Raw genomic sequence first — 15897 nt, forward strand, 5'->3', positions numbered from 1 at the left:
TTCATGGAATGAGTTTTTTCAATGTGTTGATTTATTGGATTTTTCATCTCTAAAATGTCTTAACTGTTTCAAGAATTGCCTAATCTTCTGTGGCACAATCCATATTCTTGCATCAAAAATTCAATATCTCCTTTCATTTTTTCAGATATTTAAATATGCTTAATTTTATTCTCTTATTTTCCTATTGATTCTATTTCCTTGTATATGATCATTTTTATTCATCTGTAGCTTATTGTCCGTGCACTTAACCATTGTTAAGATCACTCTCTGATGTCCATTCTTGGTGGACATTCTCCTCTCATACACCTGTTCATACGAGAAGGGTTTCTCCCGGAGCTGCTCTGGGAGTCGGGCGGACCACAAGAGATAACTGCAGCTTCTCCTGGTCTGTGGTGTCCGTTCCCTCAAATGTCACATCTGCTCAGGCTTGTATTAGGCAGGGATGGGTCCAATACAAGCCTCAAGCTAACAGTCACTCACAAAAGAGAAAAACTTCAATGAATCTGTTTCACACACACGTAGGGGAGGTGATTCGGAGCTGACCTGAGTCAGTGAGTGGAGAAACCCCTGTTGTTGTCCACAAACACACATTGGGGAGTACTGCAGGTTTTAGCCTTCACCCGCAGTCCTGGCCCCTTCCTGCCTCTGAGGACCCTGGCGTCCCTCTCTGTGTCCACATGGGTGGAAGCCTCTACCAGATGACCTGCTGATGGTCCTGGGAACTGACAACTGCTCAGCATTGTTCTCTGTTCTTTCTTGTGGTTCCCTGACCCTCTGGGGAGCTTTCATTTCTCAGTTCCTGCATGTGACTATTTCTATACATTTCAGAAATATGGTCAGTAGTGCTTATTGGTACAAAGCATGTGAGGGGTCTTGACTGGATGTGAAAAACATCCACCTAGGTTAAGTCTGACCCCATAATCCTTCCATGTACAAAACCCCTCTTATCCCTCTCTGAAAACTAACAGTAATGAGTCCCCTCCCATGAACTGGGAACCAATGACCCCCACAATTATCCTAAGGAGTGGGGTTCAGGACAAGATCCAAACAAGGAAACAGACTTGGAGACAGGATGTTATTTCCTTGGGAAACACAGGCAATGGAAAATGTATGAATATTTAGAGAAAGGTTAACTTTTCCTTCAAAAATCAGAGCTCCCACACTGCTGAAATAGATGTTCCCTACAGCTTACATGCAGGACTCCAGGGTGGAGAGGACGGCTCTGCCCCAGAAACAAGGGGCACTGAGGAGCCAGGAGCGTCTCACAGGGATGTTCCCAAGAAGGTTGGGGAGTGTGGACAATGTCACAAGAAAATAGAGAAGTCCTTGGAGGCTGTGCAGAAAGAAAGTCTACACTCTGGGGCCAGGAGAGGGGCTGTGCTCCCTTCCATATGTGCCTGTATTTCTCCCCTGGGCTCATTACCACCATGACCTCAACGTGAGCTGATCAGAGAGGACACACATGTGTCTGTGCTGATTTGAGCTCTAAGTGGCAGCAGGAACCTGTGTCCACTGTAGCATTTCTGGGGCTTTGGGCCCCAGTCCATGGTGAGGACCCAGGTGTATGCTGAGGATGAAGGAGACCCAACAGTGGGCCCTGGTGGGGGAAGGACCTGTCCTGGTCCCCTCACCTGGATGGGGCATCTCAGGAAGCCTCAAGATCCACCCCTTGCACCATCATGCACACCAGAGCAGGGCTCAGGGGAGGGGGTGTTCCCCTTCCTGTTGTCACATCTTGCTGACATGACAACCCTGTGAGAGGCAGGACTGGCCTCCACGTGGCCACACCCTATGTGTCTGTCTGTCCTATGGTCACAGTGGTCCCTTTGTCTGCACAGCGGGAACCAGAGAAAGGAGACACCATGACACTCACCCTCACAGTTCTGCTCTGTCTTGGTGAGATCTGAGGAGGGGTGGGGACACCCTAGTCTGGGAGGGACCTGCCCCACAGCCAGGCCCTGCTCTGTCTGAGGCCCCTGGCTCAGGAGGCTCATGGGAGGAGGGGTTCTGCTAGGATTCAGGGCAAGCCTCTCACAGGGACTCTCTTCCAGGGCTGAGTGTGGACTCCAGGACCAGAGTGCAGACAGGTGAGTCTGTCCCCAGGGGTCTCAGTCCCACCTCCTCACTGTAGACAGGGGTCACCCATCAGGCAGCAGGGGATGGAGAACAGGAGCTCTGGGCTGACCAAGGGGGACGTCTGGGAGTTTGGGGCAGAACTGGGACCTGGGGGTGGGGAAGGTCTGTGTCCCAGCCTCTGTTTCCTTCCAGGGACCCGCCCCAAACCCACCATCTGGGCTGAGCCAGGCTTTGTGATCCCCTGGTGGACATCTGTGACCATCTGGTGTCAGGGTGGCCTGGAAGCCCAGGAGTACCGCCTGCATAAAGAGGGAAAGTTAGAGACCTGGGACAGACAGAAGCCACTGGAGCCCGGGGACAAGGCCAAGTTCTTCATCAGATACATGAGAGTTATGCATACAGGAAGATACCGCTGTAACTATCTCAGCCCCACTGGCTGGTCAGAGCTCAGTGAACCCCTGGTGCTGGTGATGACAGGTGCGAGCCCACTCAGGACCCCAGCCCCAGGCTCTGCCCTCAGGAAGGGGATGGTCTCTCAGGGGTCTCCTTCTCACAGCCCAGCCTGGGGATAATGTGGGGAATCTGAGCACCATTTAACACCCACTCCCTCCTCCTCTCCTAGGATTACAGAACAAACCCCGGCTCTCAGCCCTGCCCAGTCATGTCGTGACCCCAGGAAGGAACGTGACCCTCCAGTGTGGCTCATGGTTAGGATTTGACAGGTTCGTCCTGATGAAAGAAGGAGAGAACCAGCCTTCCTGGACCATGGTCTCCCAGAGAGCCCCCCGTGGTGGGACCCAGGCCCTGTTCCCTGTGGGCCCTGTGAACACAAGCCTCAGATGGACATTCAGATGCTATGGCTATTACAACACCACCTCCCAGATATGGTCGCACCCCAGTGACCCCCTGGAGCTACTGGCCTCAGGTGAGGAGCCCAGCCCCGTTGCCTCTGTGTTCCTGTGGTCAACATGACCCTGTCTGGAAGACCCCCAACATAGGATGGGAATGAGGGGCTACAGGGAGACTTATTTACAGGGGCGTCCACCCCTCAGAGAAATGAGGACCACACTGTCCTCCCACACCTGCCCCTCCCCACACGCCCACCACTCAGAGCTCTAGGTGCCTACAGAAGGGTTTTCGGAACCCTGGGGCAGATACACCAGAAGCCTAGAGGGGGTCTCTGCGGGAAGTTCCAGCCCTCCACCCTCCTCCTGTCTCTTTCCCTGAACCCTCTGGGGGCTCCAGGCCCCACCCCCAGGTCCCCACTACCCAGCTGATACGTCACTGGGACCTCTTTCCTCAGAAAGAGTACAGACCATCCCGGGGAGTCTGAGAGCCTCCAAGAGGACCGAAGACCCCCTGAGATACTCAGAAGCAATCTTGTGTTCCAGGGGCTAAGAGTCCAGCAGAGATGTAGGGGGGGAAGGCTCCAGAGACTCTGAGGCTGGTCGATGAGAGATGGGGTGGTCATGGCAGAGGGAGAGCTAGGCGGAGAGCAGCCAGGCTGAAGGGAGGAGCAAGCTACCCTCCCTGTCCTGGGTTTACAATGTACCTGGTGGGGTCCATTGAGGGGCGGGGTCTCAGTGCTCCCTGAGATGGTGATTTGGGGTGGGTCCCTTTCCATCGGGGCCTCAGTTTCTCCATTTGTGATAGGGGAGAATCCTGGGTCAGATCTCAAGGACATGTCCTTTCGGACCTTCCAGGTTTGCTGCCTTAGGACTGCAGAATGGGAAGGTGAACAGTGAGGGCTGTAGGATGCAGGGACGGGCAGGACAGTGACGCTGGTGACGGCCCCAGAGCTCCTCTGTCTGTCCTGCAGTGCTCAGCCTGGCTGTATCCAGACAGCCCTGCTGGAAAGAAATCAGAATCAAACAGAAATAAGCAAGGGCTTGACAGTTGGGCTCCACGGGATGTAAATCCCAGATCTGCCGCTTCTGGGCAGTGGGATTTCAGACAAGTCCTTTCACTGTCTGTGAAACGTGTCTCCTATAGTCTCCCTCATAGGTTTGCTGAGAGGTTTAGGTGAGATCTTGGACATGAGAGCCCTGCACGGGACGGGCCCAGAGGGTGTGCGAACCCTCATGTTCCCTTCCCTCATGTGCTCGCTGAAAACTGCAGGCAGGCCCCACGTGCAAGTGTGGGGTCTGCAGGGCAGAGGACCAGTCTTGGCTGGACTTGGGGAGTGAGGAAGGCATGGAGTCCCTCCCACGCAGGGATGGTTCTGAGCACCTCAAAGCTTCTGACAATAGCAGGCGCATTCAGCTGGGGCTACAGGAGAAGGCAGGGCACATGAGGACAACAGAATGAACCATTCCAACCAAGGCAGGATCCCAGAGCCAGAAGCAGGTGTCCACTAGGGTGGGCATTGTGAGGAGAGCACAGGGAACCCACTGTCCTGGGTTGGAATCCCAGCTCTGCCACTGACTTCCTGGCCTGGTCACCTGGGGCACCTGACTCATTTCTCTGAGCATTGGTTCTTTGTCTGTGAAACGGGTGAAGGTGGGGGTGGCATTTTCTGGTGCGTGATCATTATGGAGATCAGAGGTGATGATGGCATAGACCCCACCACGGGTCTACATGCAGCAGTTGCCCAGTTAACTGACATCCTGGTCCATTCATGGTATCCCTTGTGTCCAAGGTCACAAGCACCAGAGAAGCTGGATCCCAGTGCCTGTGACCTTCTTCCTGATGCTCTTCCTCCTTCTCCTCTTCCTCCTTGTCCGACACCAGCGCCAGAAAAAATGCTGCAAGTCAAGTAAGTAGGCGATGGGGAGCTCTGGTCTACCTGAGACTCAAGACCCAACTCTGAAGATGCAAAGTGCCTTCTTGGGACACACAGGAGTCGCCACAGATATGAGGGCAGGTAGCAGGGGGTGTCCCCAACACCCGGGGAGCCATGTCGGTGACGGGGGTGGGCTTCAAGGGAAGGGTCATCACCCTGCAACCAGTGGGGGGTGGGCACAGTGGCAAGGAGTGCGGGAGGATGGGTGGAAGATTAGTTGTTTTGAGCAGATATGTAAAAATATTGGGGATCAAGGCGCCGAGTTACTCAAGGTTTTCAGGGATTTATCAATGTGCAAAAGCAGTTTAAACTCTGAACTGCTCTACCGGAATTGGAAATGCCAGTGGGACCTCGTTAAAGTGCATACATGTACATTGACGGGATAATGGTAGGTGTAAGCATCTGTTGTTGTGTCTGTGCGTATACGTATGAACACACGGGTCCCAGCTCCAACCACCAATAAAACCTAGACACAGTGACGGCACACCGATCATCCAGATCTCAGTTTTCAAATATTGCCTTCTGTTAAAAGGAATTCGGGTTCCTCCAAGAAATTCTTTATTCCAGATTGGGACAGGGAAACTAATGGAAGATGTCAGAGCATCCGAATGGGTCAGAAAGTATAAAAATTCACCAAGAGTGATGGAGCCAAGTCAGAATAACACAGAAGCCAGCTGGAAGGAATCCCCTGTGGAAAAATCTAGAATAACCTGAGCATCCAAGTATGGGATTACAATGCATCGAATAAAGCAGAAATCCATGAGTTTGTGGAGTAAATTAGTTAATGCCTTGGGGGAGAGGGGATGCATTAGAGTAGAATGCCAGCAGATCAGAAGGAGCAACGTGGAGATCGGAGACCTTTAAGAGTTAGCTGCCATGATGCTGGGCCACGCGGGCGAGGTTCATCGGTGGTCCTAACAATGGCCATACTGTATTTGAGAACAGTCATGGCATTGGAGGAAAACTCCAATATCTGTCTTCAAATACCAATCAGATTCTAAGGGAGGATGGAGGACTTCACCACGGGAAACCAGGCAGATGCCTCCTTGACCAGACAGTCACAGGGCTCAGTGCCAGGAGTAGGACAGGAGGATATCCCAGGCTCCAGAACTTGTTAGAGGTGATCACGGCTTTACCAACACCCTTTCCCAGGTATTCCTAAGTAGACACTGGGTAGAGCCAGGAAGAAAATAAAAGACGCCGTTTGGCAGTTGGTAAGACAGGAACCAGGAGTGTGGTTTTGGTCCACATGTTGCATAAGTGAAGATCTCCTGATCGGGGGTCCTGGGGTTGTGTAGATGAGGCTTCATATTTGTGAGAGGTGCACAAGACAGGGTGCATATATCAGAAAAACACCTACCTACCTACCTACCTATTACCTGTCCATCCATCCATCCCTATTTCTGTCTATGTGCATGCCTATAGATGCATGAGTAAGGGACCTGCCCTTTCTTTCTCCTCTCTCTTGCAGCCCCCGTGCCCATTATCTCCAAATCCACCTCCATCTCTCTCTCTCCTTGGTAAAATACTACCAAAGCAAAAACATAGTTCAAGGTGATGCAGGAATAAAAAAGACAGTTCTTATAAATTTTCTTATGTAAAAAAATAATTACAAAAATCCTTCAGAATGAAGGATTTAATAAGAACATAGACTTTTAAAGACATTCTATCAGTTTTGTTTTTTAAGAATATGTTGAACCCTCCATGCATGTTTTGTGTGTTAGAATTTAGTTGTTTGCTCTGAATTCCAGATCAAGGGGGGTGGGTGTTTAACCTTGTCAGGGCTCGGGTCCTCTGAGATCCAAACATGACCCTGGGTGCCAGGTTCTGGGGCTGCTTAGAAGCTAATTCTCACTTTGTGCAGGTGTCTCACGTCCTCAAGTTGAAACCAGAACCCTGCAGAAAAGGTAATTTCTCCCCCAAAGTCCTCCCCCAACCTCCCACCTCTGCCTGCAGTGCCTTTGCAGTTGCCTACTGCCCCTGTTTTTCCTCCCTCAGCTCCAGCTCCGTGGCTCCTGTCCAGGATGAGAACAAGAGTAAGTAGGAAGGAGGGTCCTGCTGGGAGACCAGGAGGAGTCCATGGGCCAGGTTCTGGGCTTTGCATGAAAATTGTCACATCTCTGTGATCCCAGGCACATCCTGCCCCGTGCTGGACCTCAGACTCCCCATCTGAGGGTGGGAGGGGCATGTGGGACTGCAGGGTTTCAGGAATTGGGGCATAAAATAGAATGTTCTCGTTCTCCAGAAGCTGAGGTGAGAGAGTCCCAGCCTGAGGAAGACATACAGATGGACAGTGAGGTGAGCCCCTGCTCCTGCCCGGGGCACCCAGCACAGCCTTGTTCATTAGCTACATCCATGGGCTGTTTCTCCACCGTCCTATCGTCCTATCCCTCAGATCGGCAACATCTAACCTCACCCTTCTTCTTGAAAGGTGATACATACAGGCTGCTGGGACATCATGGCTCAGTGGGTTTTTCTGATACTACATGGTCCCCTCCTTCTTGGTCCCCTTATTTGGGTCCTTTGAACTGTTGGTTGTCTGTGTCTCATAATGGCAATGCTGCCAGGGATAGCTGTACAGTTTGTGCACTGCACAATAGGGACAATGGAATTTAAGACCCTACTGGTGGATTCTGAGCAATGCACCTTTTCTTATTCACACAAAGGCACCCTGTTGAATGGTCTGTCCATGAACAGAGATCCTCAGCCTGGCTTTTGCTCTGTTTACTCTCTTCCCTCTGGTTGTGTGGATTTAGATGCAATGGAACTACACAATAATGTGCCTTGAGTGTAATGATTGTCATTCCTTTCCTAGTCCCGCAGGAAGCTCACCCGAAGATCGTGTTGACCTCACTATGAGACAACTCCCTATTTGATGTTGTCACATTTATTTAATCCCAGGTACACCTGGACCATCTCCAGGCTCATAATTCCACAATTATTTCCAGCCTCAGATATCCAAGCTCCTGGGAGCTGTCTCTGCTTGTCGGCCCAGCAGGCCTTTCAATGTCCCATGGGCCAAATCTCCAATCTCCCCAGAATTTGTCTCACCCTCAATGTTCAGCACTTCCCCAAGTCCGTCTAGAGACACTTTGTTCATCACAGCTGGGAGGGGGTTTCCAATGGTCTCTAGGGGCCAGGAGTGCTACCGTACATCCCACGACATGTAGGACAGCCCCCACTCCATCCAGAGCAAAGAGGGACAGGCCAGCTGTGCCGACACTTGACACGCGGGGTGGAGGAGCTGTTGTAATGGAAGCAGGCTCTCCCCTGGCCACTCCACTGCACTTACCCCCTCGCCCAAATCGGGGCTTCCTTGTTTGTGGGCGACTCCCAGCCCCACAGCCATGAATTCCTTGAGCACAGGGTGCTGATCTGTCCTCTTCTTGGCCGATGGGCAAGTGTCCTGTCTCTTTCTGTCCATCTGTCTGTCTATGAGCATGTGGGTACAGACTGAAGTGGTTAAACCAAATCCTACAGACTGAGTTTCCCCCAACTTTAGCTCATTTATTCATTCAGGGAGGTGACAAATCCTTATGAGAAATCTATGTTTGGCAAGGCTCTGTCTTAGACTGGGTGATAGAAACACAAGCAAACCATGTCCCAACGGGGAATCCATCCAAGTGATCATTTAGGTCTTAAAATCGACCTTGGCTTCCGGGTGGACTCGTAAGTGAAGAGGGTCAAGGTGGAGGACATCTTCCCTCCTTGCTCCCCAAGCAGAGCCCTGACAGTGAGTCCACCACGGGGTGACTGTGTCCCAGGGGGAACCACTCAGCCTTCAAGGGGGAGTGGCCCCTCTTCCTTCCCTATGTCAGATGGATTGCTGGACACAATGGACAGTCAGGGGGACAGGATGGTCAGGTGGGTCCTTGCTGCTCCCAGAACCCTGGCTCCCCACCCATCACACACCTGACTCCCATTCTCCCGCCCTCCAGGCCATGGCATCTGAAGAACCCCAGGATGTGACCCACGCCCAGAGGAACAGCTTGAATCTCGGACAGGAGACAAGTGCACCCCCTTCCTCTCAGTCAACGGAGGCCCCAGCAGAGCCCAGTGAATGTGCTGCTCTGTCCATGCACTAGCCCAGGAAGGACCCAGACCCCATGTTCCCAGGAGGGGGACTGTAGAGACACCAGGAGGCTGTGGCCCTTCCCCCCACCCCGTGGACACTCAGCTAACACTCCTTGGCCTGGGGACCTCTCATAAGGAAGCAGGATATCCTGGAGCTTTAGAAATCACTTAATTCTGCTGTAGATTAAAAAAAAAAATACCATCTCCATATCTTCAGACATAAAGCAAAACCCTTCTAAAAACCCATGGTTAAGAGAAGCAAACCACAAATGAAAATGTCTTTTTTTTTTTTTTTACGTAAATGACAATGCCAATATTCTACACTGACACACAATTTCACTTAAATGGTCAAGTAAACGCCACAGGCCAAAGGGAAAATTATGAATGAAATTATTACAAAGAAAAGAGCGCCTGAAAATCAGCGGCTTAGGCAACATCTATAGAAGTTAGAAAAAGAACAGCAAATTTGTCCCATGGCACTGGGTGAAAATGAGCCTGGGCTGCCTTAACAAGATACCATGGACTGGGGTTTGGGGGGAGGAGAGCTGATGACACAGAAATCTATTTCTTCACAGTTCTGGAGGCTGAAGCCTGAGCCCAAGGTGCCGACAGGGCTATTGTCCTTGGAGGGCTCTCCCTGCGGCTAAAGGACGCCTGCTCATGTGGACTTTCCTCTGTGTGGCGTGTGAGGCAGAGAGAGATCTCTGCTGTCTCCTCTTATCGGGTCACCACCCTCTTTAATCCGGGCACAACCCTATGATCTCATGATCATTCCTCTGTAGAGATCCCATCTCCAAACACAGCCGGCCCCGGAATTAGGTCAGCAGCACGCATTGAGCAGGGAGGCATAAACATCTCATGTCATTCCATCCCAACAGTGCCGCCCCCCAAATCTACACTCATTCCAGCATCATCGATCAATCTAAAATCCAGAGTCAATTCTGAATTATCCTGTAAGTCAGACATGGGCGAGGTTCGGGGCACAATGTCTTTGAAGGCAGAATTCCCGTGCAGGTGTGGTGAGCCTGTGACCCAGATCAGGGACGTGCCTGCCCCCAGAGGGAGCGATGGGAAAGAAGAAAGAGGGGACCGCGTTCAAAACTGAGCAAGGCAACTTGCACAGATCTGAAGGCTCTGTAATGAACAGAACCTTGACTCGATGCCTTGCCCGCCAGGCCCTCTGGGGTGCCCCCTCCATGGCTGGGGGCTGCAGGGCCCTTCTCTCTGTGAGGGCCCCACTCCCAAGGCCTCGAGCAGAGCCTGCCCAGGGGAAACCAAGCCAGTAGCCCAAACTCTGAAACCACGGGGCCGGCCCTGACATCTCTGAACTGAGTTTGGCGTCGTCCTTCCCTTTCCCTGAAAACCAGCACATAGCTGGCCGACAAGGAAGCCTACGGTCCCATCCTGATGAATCTGAGAAGTCTGACAGCTTTCACTCCTCCCTCCCATCTCATCCCCTTCCATGCCCCTGCACTGCGTTTCTGCTCCCACAAGAGCTCTCACCTTGGCTCCGCTTGCTCTCCCAAACCCTTTCACTCATTTGTCCGAAGAATCTTGCAGGTCTCCCTTCAGAGTCTATAGCTGATCAATTCCTTCTCCAGAGTCCTCAGTCTCTCATGGTCCCTCTACGCTCTGGTTCCCACCCCCCCCCCCCGCCCACCACCACTGCTTCATTTTTCCTTCCTTCTCCTAATGTCCTCCCTGCTCTTCCTTTTGTCCCACAAGCAAGTGAAACCATTTGATAATTGACTTCTTCTGTGTGACTTATTTCACTCAGCATAATCCCCTCCAGCTCCGTCCATGCTGAAGCAACAGCTGAGTACTCATCCTTTCTGATCAGAAACCAGTTGAGGGATTGGGGGGGTGGGGGCGGGTGAGCCGGGGGGTGGGTATTCAGGAGGACACGGATGGCAGGGAGCACTGGGTGTTACACGCAAACAATGAATCTTGGAGCACTGCAGCAGACACTGACGACGGACTGTGTGGTCACTAACTCCTTACAACAAACTCATTCCTCCAATCTCCTGGCTCCTCCAGAGTTTCGCTGCGAGCGCCCACACGGGAGCGCTCCAGGCACACGTCAAGCGCCACCGCCCAGCATGCCAAATTCCGCAGCTCCCTAGGCCTGCACCCTGCCGACCTCTGGACAGGGTCCATCCATGCTCTCTGCCCCTCCGTCACAAGGGTCCGGTTTTCTCCCTGGTGCAGTGCCTCGTTCCTCATTGTGGCCAAGGCCCGGCGGGGGTAGACTTCGCAGTCCGCATCTCCACCAGCAGCCCGGGGCACACACGCAGCATTTCCAAACTCCTCCAGCCTCCCCCGCCTCTTTTCTGTTTGGCGTCCAAGTCTGCAGCCCTCTGCTCCGGCTTCTGTGATGAGCCTCACAGACCACAGAAGTCTCCACGAACGTGTGATGGGGGGGGGGGGGTGTCTGGCGGGGCCTCCCCACCCACCCTTGGGCTGAAGACAGTCCCGTCTTGCTGTGCGTCTTTCCCTGGTGTGACTGAGAGACACACTCGGAGCTCCCTGGACTCTCTTCTGAGGGCACTGCTCTAACCCAATCTGGACCACACTTACAACCTCATTCTATCCTAATTGCTTCCTTCGATGCCCCGTTTCCCAGTACAGCCAGGATGGAGGCTGAGCCTCAACTTACGACTCTGGGGAAAGAACATAAGCATCCAGTCCCATAACATTAATAAAGCCACAAACATTTATCATCGAGTATTCCCAGAGTGTGAAAAGTCCTAGCGACCCTCGATAAGAAATAGAGAAAAGACACCAAGAACGCGTATCAGTAATGAAATATGGGACATCACTACAAAAATACAGGTTTTATGGTGTCAACCTAGATAAAAGAGGTAAACCGAGGCAAGCTGGATTACGAAAGATAGAGTGCATCTTGGAAGAGCAGAGGACTTGTCCTTTGGGATGTGGAAACTCGCACACGATCTACAGGCGAGTCTGTTGAGGGTTTGGGGCTGACTGTGTCTGGGAAAGAGAACAAAGTAGAGGGAGTTCAGCCTGAGATCAAGCGGACACTTCCTGGCTTGAGTCTGGGAAAAGCTCTTGGTGGACGCCCCTTGGTCAGGGAATGGGTTTTCCTTTTTTCTAAAACCAGGCATTTGCAGGAAATCAGTGTCTCTGACCTTGAATATCATCGGCTACGGACACATGCATGAGACTCTGCATTGTGTGCCCTCCGGTCCCCTTCCAGACGGAGTCCTTTCAGAAGAGATGTGAGCGGACCTTAGAAGACCTTCATCCAATGTGGATAAGATGGACCAGGACCCCAGAAACAGATCTAAAACCAGCTCGGGAATAAGTAGAAAACCTGAATCACCTTTTGAGCTCTTAAATGAAAATGAAACTCGTCCCACAAAACTAACTCCAGATCCCACAAATCACACGGTTCATAGAACAGACACATTCCCAAACATTTTCATGGGCTCGCGTGAACACCAAACAAGAATACTGAAAGAGAGGGATATTGCACTTCCCTCTCCAACATAGATTTACATGTAAGATAACTTTTAAAAGGGGGGAAATGGGGCACCTGGGGGGCTCAGTCTGCTGAGGTCTGACTCTTGCTTTTAGCTCAGGTCATGACCTCGGGGTCAAACATCCAGCCCCAAGTCCAGCTCAGGCTGGGCTGGGCATGGAGTCAGCTTAGAATTCTCTCTCTCTCCCTTTCCATCTGCCCTCCCCCACCCCTCATGCGCATTCTCTCTCTCTCCAGAAAAGGAAAACACAAAAAATAAAAGTAAAAAATGGGGGGGGGGGTATCTGATTACGACATTACTGCTCAATTCACATACGCAATGGTTGGTAGAAAAATATTTTACTAAAGATCAACTTTTTCCCAACAAATCAGGACTTTCATCTACCCATTGTCCCCTATAGCATGCAGGAAGGACCCCAAATTGGGAGGACAACTCGCTGCCAGGAACAAGGGGCACAGAGGAGCCAGGAGGATCTCAACAGATGTTCCCAAGAAGTGAGGGTATGGACAGAGTCACGGGAAAACAGAGAAATCCTTGGAGGCTGAGACAGAAAGAGAGCCCACGCTCCAGGGCCAGGAGAGGGGCTGTGTTCCCTTCCCACTGTGCCGGTATCTCTCCTCTGGGCTCCTTGTCACCACGACCTTGACCTGAGCCATTCAGAGATGTCACATGAGTGTCTGAGCTGACACAAGCTCCCCAGCACAGCAGGAACCAACATCCCTGACAGTAGCTCTGGGTCTGGGGACCTGTCCGTGGTGAGGACCCAAGGGTGTGATGGAGATAAAGGAGACCCATGGGGGAGGCTATGGGAGGGAAGGCACTGCCCTGGTCTCCTCACCCGGATGGGCCATCTTAGGAAGCCTCGGGTTACCCCCGCTGTACCGTCATGAACACCAGCCAGGCTAGGCGTGGGGAGGAGCCGTTCCCCTTCCTGGGGACTGCTGAGGTGATAACCCTGTGACAGGCAGGACTGGCTTCCGTGCGGCCACCCCCTGTGTGTCTGTTTGTCTTGTGGTCACAGTGGTCCCTCCATCCACACAGCCGGAACCAGAGAGAGGAGACACCATGATCCCCACCCTCATGGCCCTGCTCTGTCTCAGTGAGATCTGAGGATGGGAGGGGACAACCTAGTCTGGAAGGGACCCACCCCACAGACAGGCCCTGGTCTGTCAGAGACCCCAGGCTCAGGAGGCTCAAGGGGAGGAGGGGTTCTGCTAGGATTCAGGGCAAAACTCTCACAGGGACTCTCTTCCAGGGCTGAGTGTGTGCCTCAGGACCAGAGTGCAGGCATGTGTGTCTGTCCCTAGGGATCCCAGTCCCACCTCCTCACTGGGGACAGGGGTCACCCACCAGGCAGCAGGGGATGGAGAACAGAAGTTCTGGGCTGACCGAGGGGAATGTCTGTGGTTTTGGTGCTGAGCTGGGACCAGAGCATGGGGAAGGTCTGTGTCCCAGCCTCTGTTTCCTTCCAGGGACCCTCCCCAGACCCACCATCTGGGCTGAGCCAGGCTCTGTAATGCCTTGGGGGACACATGTGACCATCTGGTGTTGGTGAGGCCAGAGGCCCAGGAGTACCGCCTGCATAAAGAGGGAAAGTTAGAGACCTGGGACACACGGAAGATACTGGAGCCCAGGGACAAGACCAACTTCTCCATCACACACATGACAGATGTATATGCAGGAAGATACCGCTGTGACTATCTCAGTCCCACTGGCTGGTCAGAGCTCAGTGACCCCCTGGAGCTAGTGGTGACAGGTGCGAGTCCACTCAGGGTCCCAGCCCCAGGCTCTGCCCTCAGGAAGGGGGTGGGCTCTCAGGGGTCTCCCTCTCACACCCCTGCCTGGGGATAATGTGGGGGTTCTGATCCGCATTTAACACCACCGCCTCCTCCTCTCTTAGGATCGCTGGACAAACCTCGGCTCTCAGCCCAGCCCAGCCCTGTTGTGACCTCAGGAGGGAATGTGACCCTCCAGTGTGCCTCACCCAAGTGATCCCACAGGTTTGTCCTGATGAAGGAAGAAGGCCAGCCCTCCTGGACTTTGGACTCCTAGCCAGCCCCTGTGGGGGAACCCAGACCCTGTTCCATGTGGGCCCTGTGACCCCCAGTATCAGGTGGACGTCAGATGCTATGGCTATTACAGCAACACCCCCTAGGTGTGGTAGGACCCCAGTGACCCCCTGGGCCTGCTGTCTCAGGTGAGGAGCCCAGCCCTGTCCCTTCTGTGTCCTGATGATCTACTCAGGGCTCTGTTACCTGGGCTGGGATGGGAGGGAGAGACTCCAAGGAGCATCACTCAAAGGGAGATCTGCACCTCAGCTCAAAGGAGGCCAACAGAGGCCCTGCACCCCTGCTCACCTTTTGTCCCTCTTCTGAGAATAAAGGTGCCCGATGGCAGCCGGAAGGTCTTGGGGAGTCCACGGGGCAGGTATAGGAGAAGTCTAGTGAGACGGGGACTCCTGGGACAGCCCCAAACCCCCATCCACAGGACAGGCTCAACATCAGGGCGCTCCCGGGGTCTGTTTGCTGAGAAGGAGCACACACCACCCCACGTCCGTTCTGAGAGCCCCTCAAAGGATCTAACGCCCCCTCAAATACTCAGGAACAGTCTTGTGTTTCAAGGGGCTGAGAGCCCAGCAGAGACACCTGGGGCCACATGTCTCTGTGGCCACAGGGAAGAGAGCAGGAGCAGAGACAGGGTCTCTGGGAGAAGTTCCAGGGCCACCCAGCTACTGTCCAGGATCCTCTAGAGACCCAGCGCCCTACTGCCCCCCCTCCCCATGCCCCGGGTCCACAGCTGCTGAATCACAGGCTTCTGTGCAGGGGTATAGTTTCACCTGGTGTCTCAGGAGGAGGGCTGGGAGTCGGGTGAGTCATGGCAGGGCCATCATGGGGCTCCAGGGGCTCCAAGGTCCACAGAGGAGGGCTGGCATGGTCAGGGCAGAGGGAGAGGCTGGGGGCCCAGCAGGAGAGCAGCAGCCAGGGTAGGTGAGCAGGGAGCTCAGGAGCCTACCTCCTCCCCTCCCAGTCTTTGCATTGTGAGGAATGGCTGGGGGGGGGGGGGGACCTCACAGGAGGGAGGGTTCTCAGTGCCCCTGAGATGGTGATCTGGGCCAGGTCCCTGCTCCTGGGTGAGGAGTCCCTGCTGTCCCTGTTCCTTCTGAGCTGAAAAGGTGAGCTCGGTGCCCTGTGAACAGGGAAGTCTGAGACACGATGCCTTAAGGGGTTCCCAAGGGGCGGTTCCCAGAGGCAGGTCCACCCAGGAGGGCGTGGGAATAGGCCGGACCCCCTGCCCCCGGAAGCCCGATCCCTGAGGTTTCCCGCAGGACTGAGGACGGCAAGGACCTAGATGCCAGGACGCTGAGATGCCACCCACGGACTTCCTGCTGTCTCCCGCTCAGAAGCCACGCGCTGGCTACCAGCCAGGGGCAGGGATGATGTAGCTGCTGCCCGCGAGGCCGGC

At 53.6% G+C, this 15897-nt stretch overlaps 1 protein-coding gene and 1 pseudogene across 3 annotated transcripts in view; both read left to right on the plus strand.

Annotated features, from left to right (window-relative positions):
- Window positions 1-1730: 1730 nt before the first annotated feature.
- On the plus strand, window positions 1731-9208 carry LOC309852720 (leukocyte immunoglobulin-like receptor subfamily A member 5). 2 transcript variants are annotated; one of them, XM_082709878.1, is made up of 9 exons: window positions 1731-1896; window positions 2052-2087; window positions 2269-2553; window positions 2699-3001; window positions 4715-4831; window positions 6723-6765; window positions 6857-6894; window positions 7104-7289; window positions 8797-9208. In XM_082709878.1, the coding sequence occupies exons 1-9, from the start codon at window positions 1809-1811 to the stop codon at window positions 8808-8810; spliced, it is 1110 nt and encodes a 369-aa protein (XP_082566004.1). In that variant the 5' UTR covers window positions 1731-1808; the 3' UTR covers window positions 8811-9208. The 2 variants fall into 2 exon arrangements, with proteins under 2 accessions (XP_082566004.1, XP_082566003.1); XM_082709877.1 differs by having other exon boundaries at window positions 7104-7156.
- A 4347-nt stretch (window positions 9209-13555) lies between these two features.
- LOC309853925 (leukocyte immunoglobulin-like receptor subfamily A member 6) overlaps window positions 13556-15897 on the plus strand; it is a 28061-nt pseudogene continuing 25719 nt past the window's right edge. Inside the window, exons 1-3 of the transcript XR_014316606.1 lie at window positions 13556-13726; window positions 13908-14191; window positions 14336-14423. The product of XR_014316606.1 is annotated as a leukocyte immunoglobulin-like receptor subfamily A member 6 (transcript). The remainder of the gene's footprint in view (window positions 13727-13907; window positions 14192-14335; window positions 14424-15897) is intronic.

Source organism: Mustela nivalis, assembly GCF_964662115.1.
Source record: "Mustela nivalis genome assembly, chromosome: 18".
In the NCBI taxonomy this organism is placed as follows: domain Eukaryota; kingdom Metazoa; phylum Chordata; class Mammalia; order Carnivora; family Mustelidae; genus Mustela; species Mustela nivalis.

Bases quoted from the DNA above. Each gene is read 5' to 3' on its own strand.
- LOC309852720 (XM_082709878.1), top strand. From the start codon at position 1,809: ATGGTCACAGTGGTCCCTTTGTCTGCACAGCGGGAACCAGAGAAAGGA. The intron at 2,554-2,698 runs GTGCGAGCCCAC...CTCCTCTCCTAG, and splicing joins CCTGGTGCTGGTGATGACAG to GATTACAGAACAAACCCCGG. The intron at 3,002-4,714 runs GTGAGGAGCCCA...CTTGTGTCCAAG, and splicing joins CCTGGAGCTACTGGCCTCAG to GTCACAAGCACCAGAGAAGC.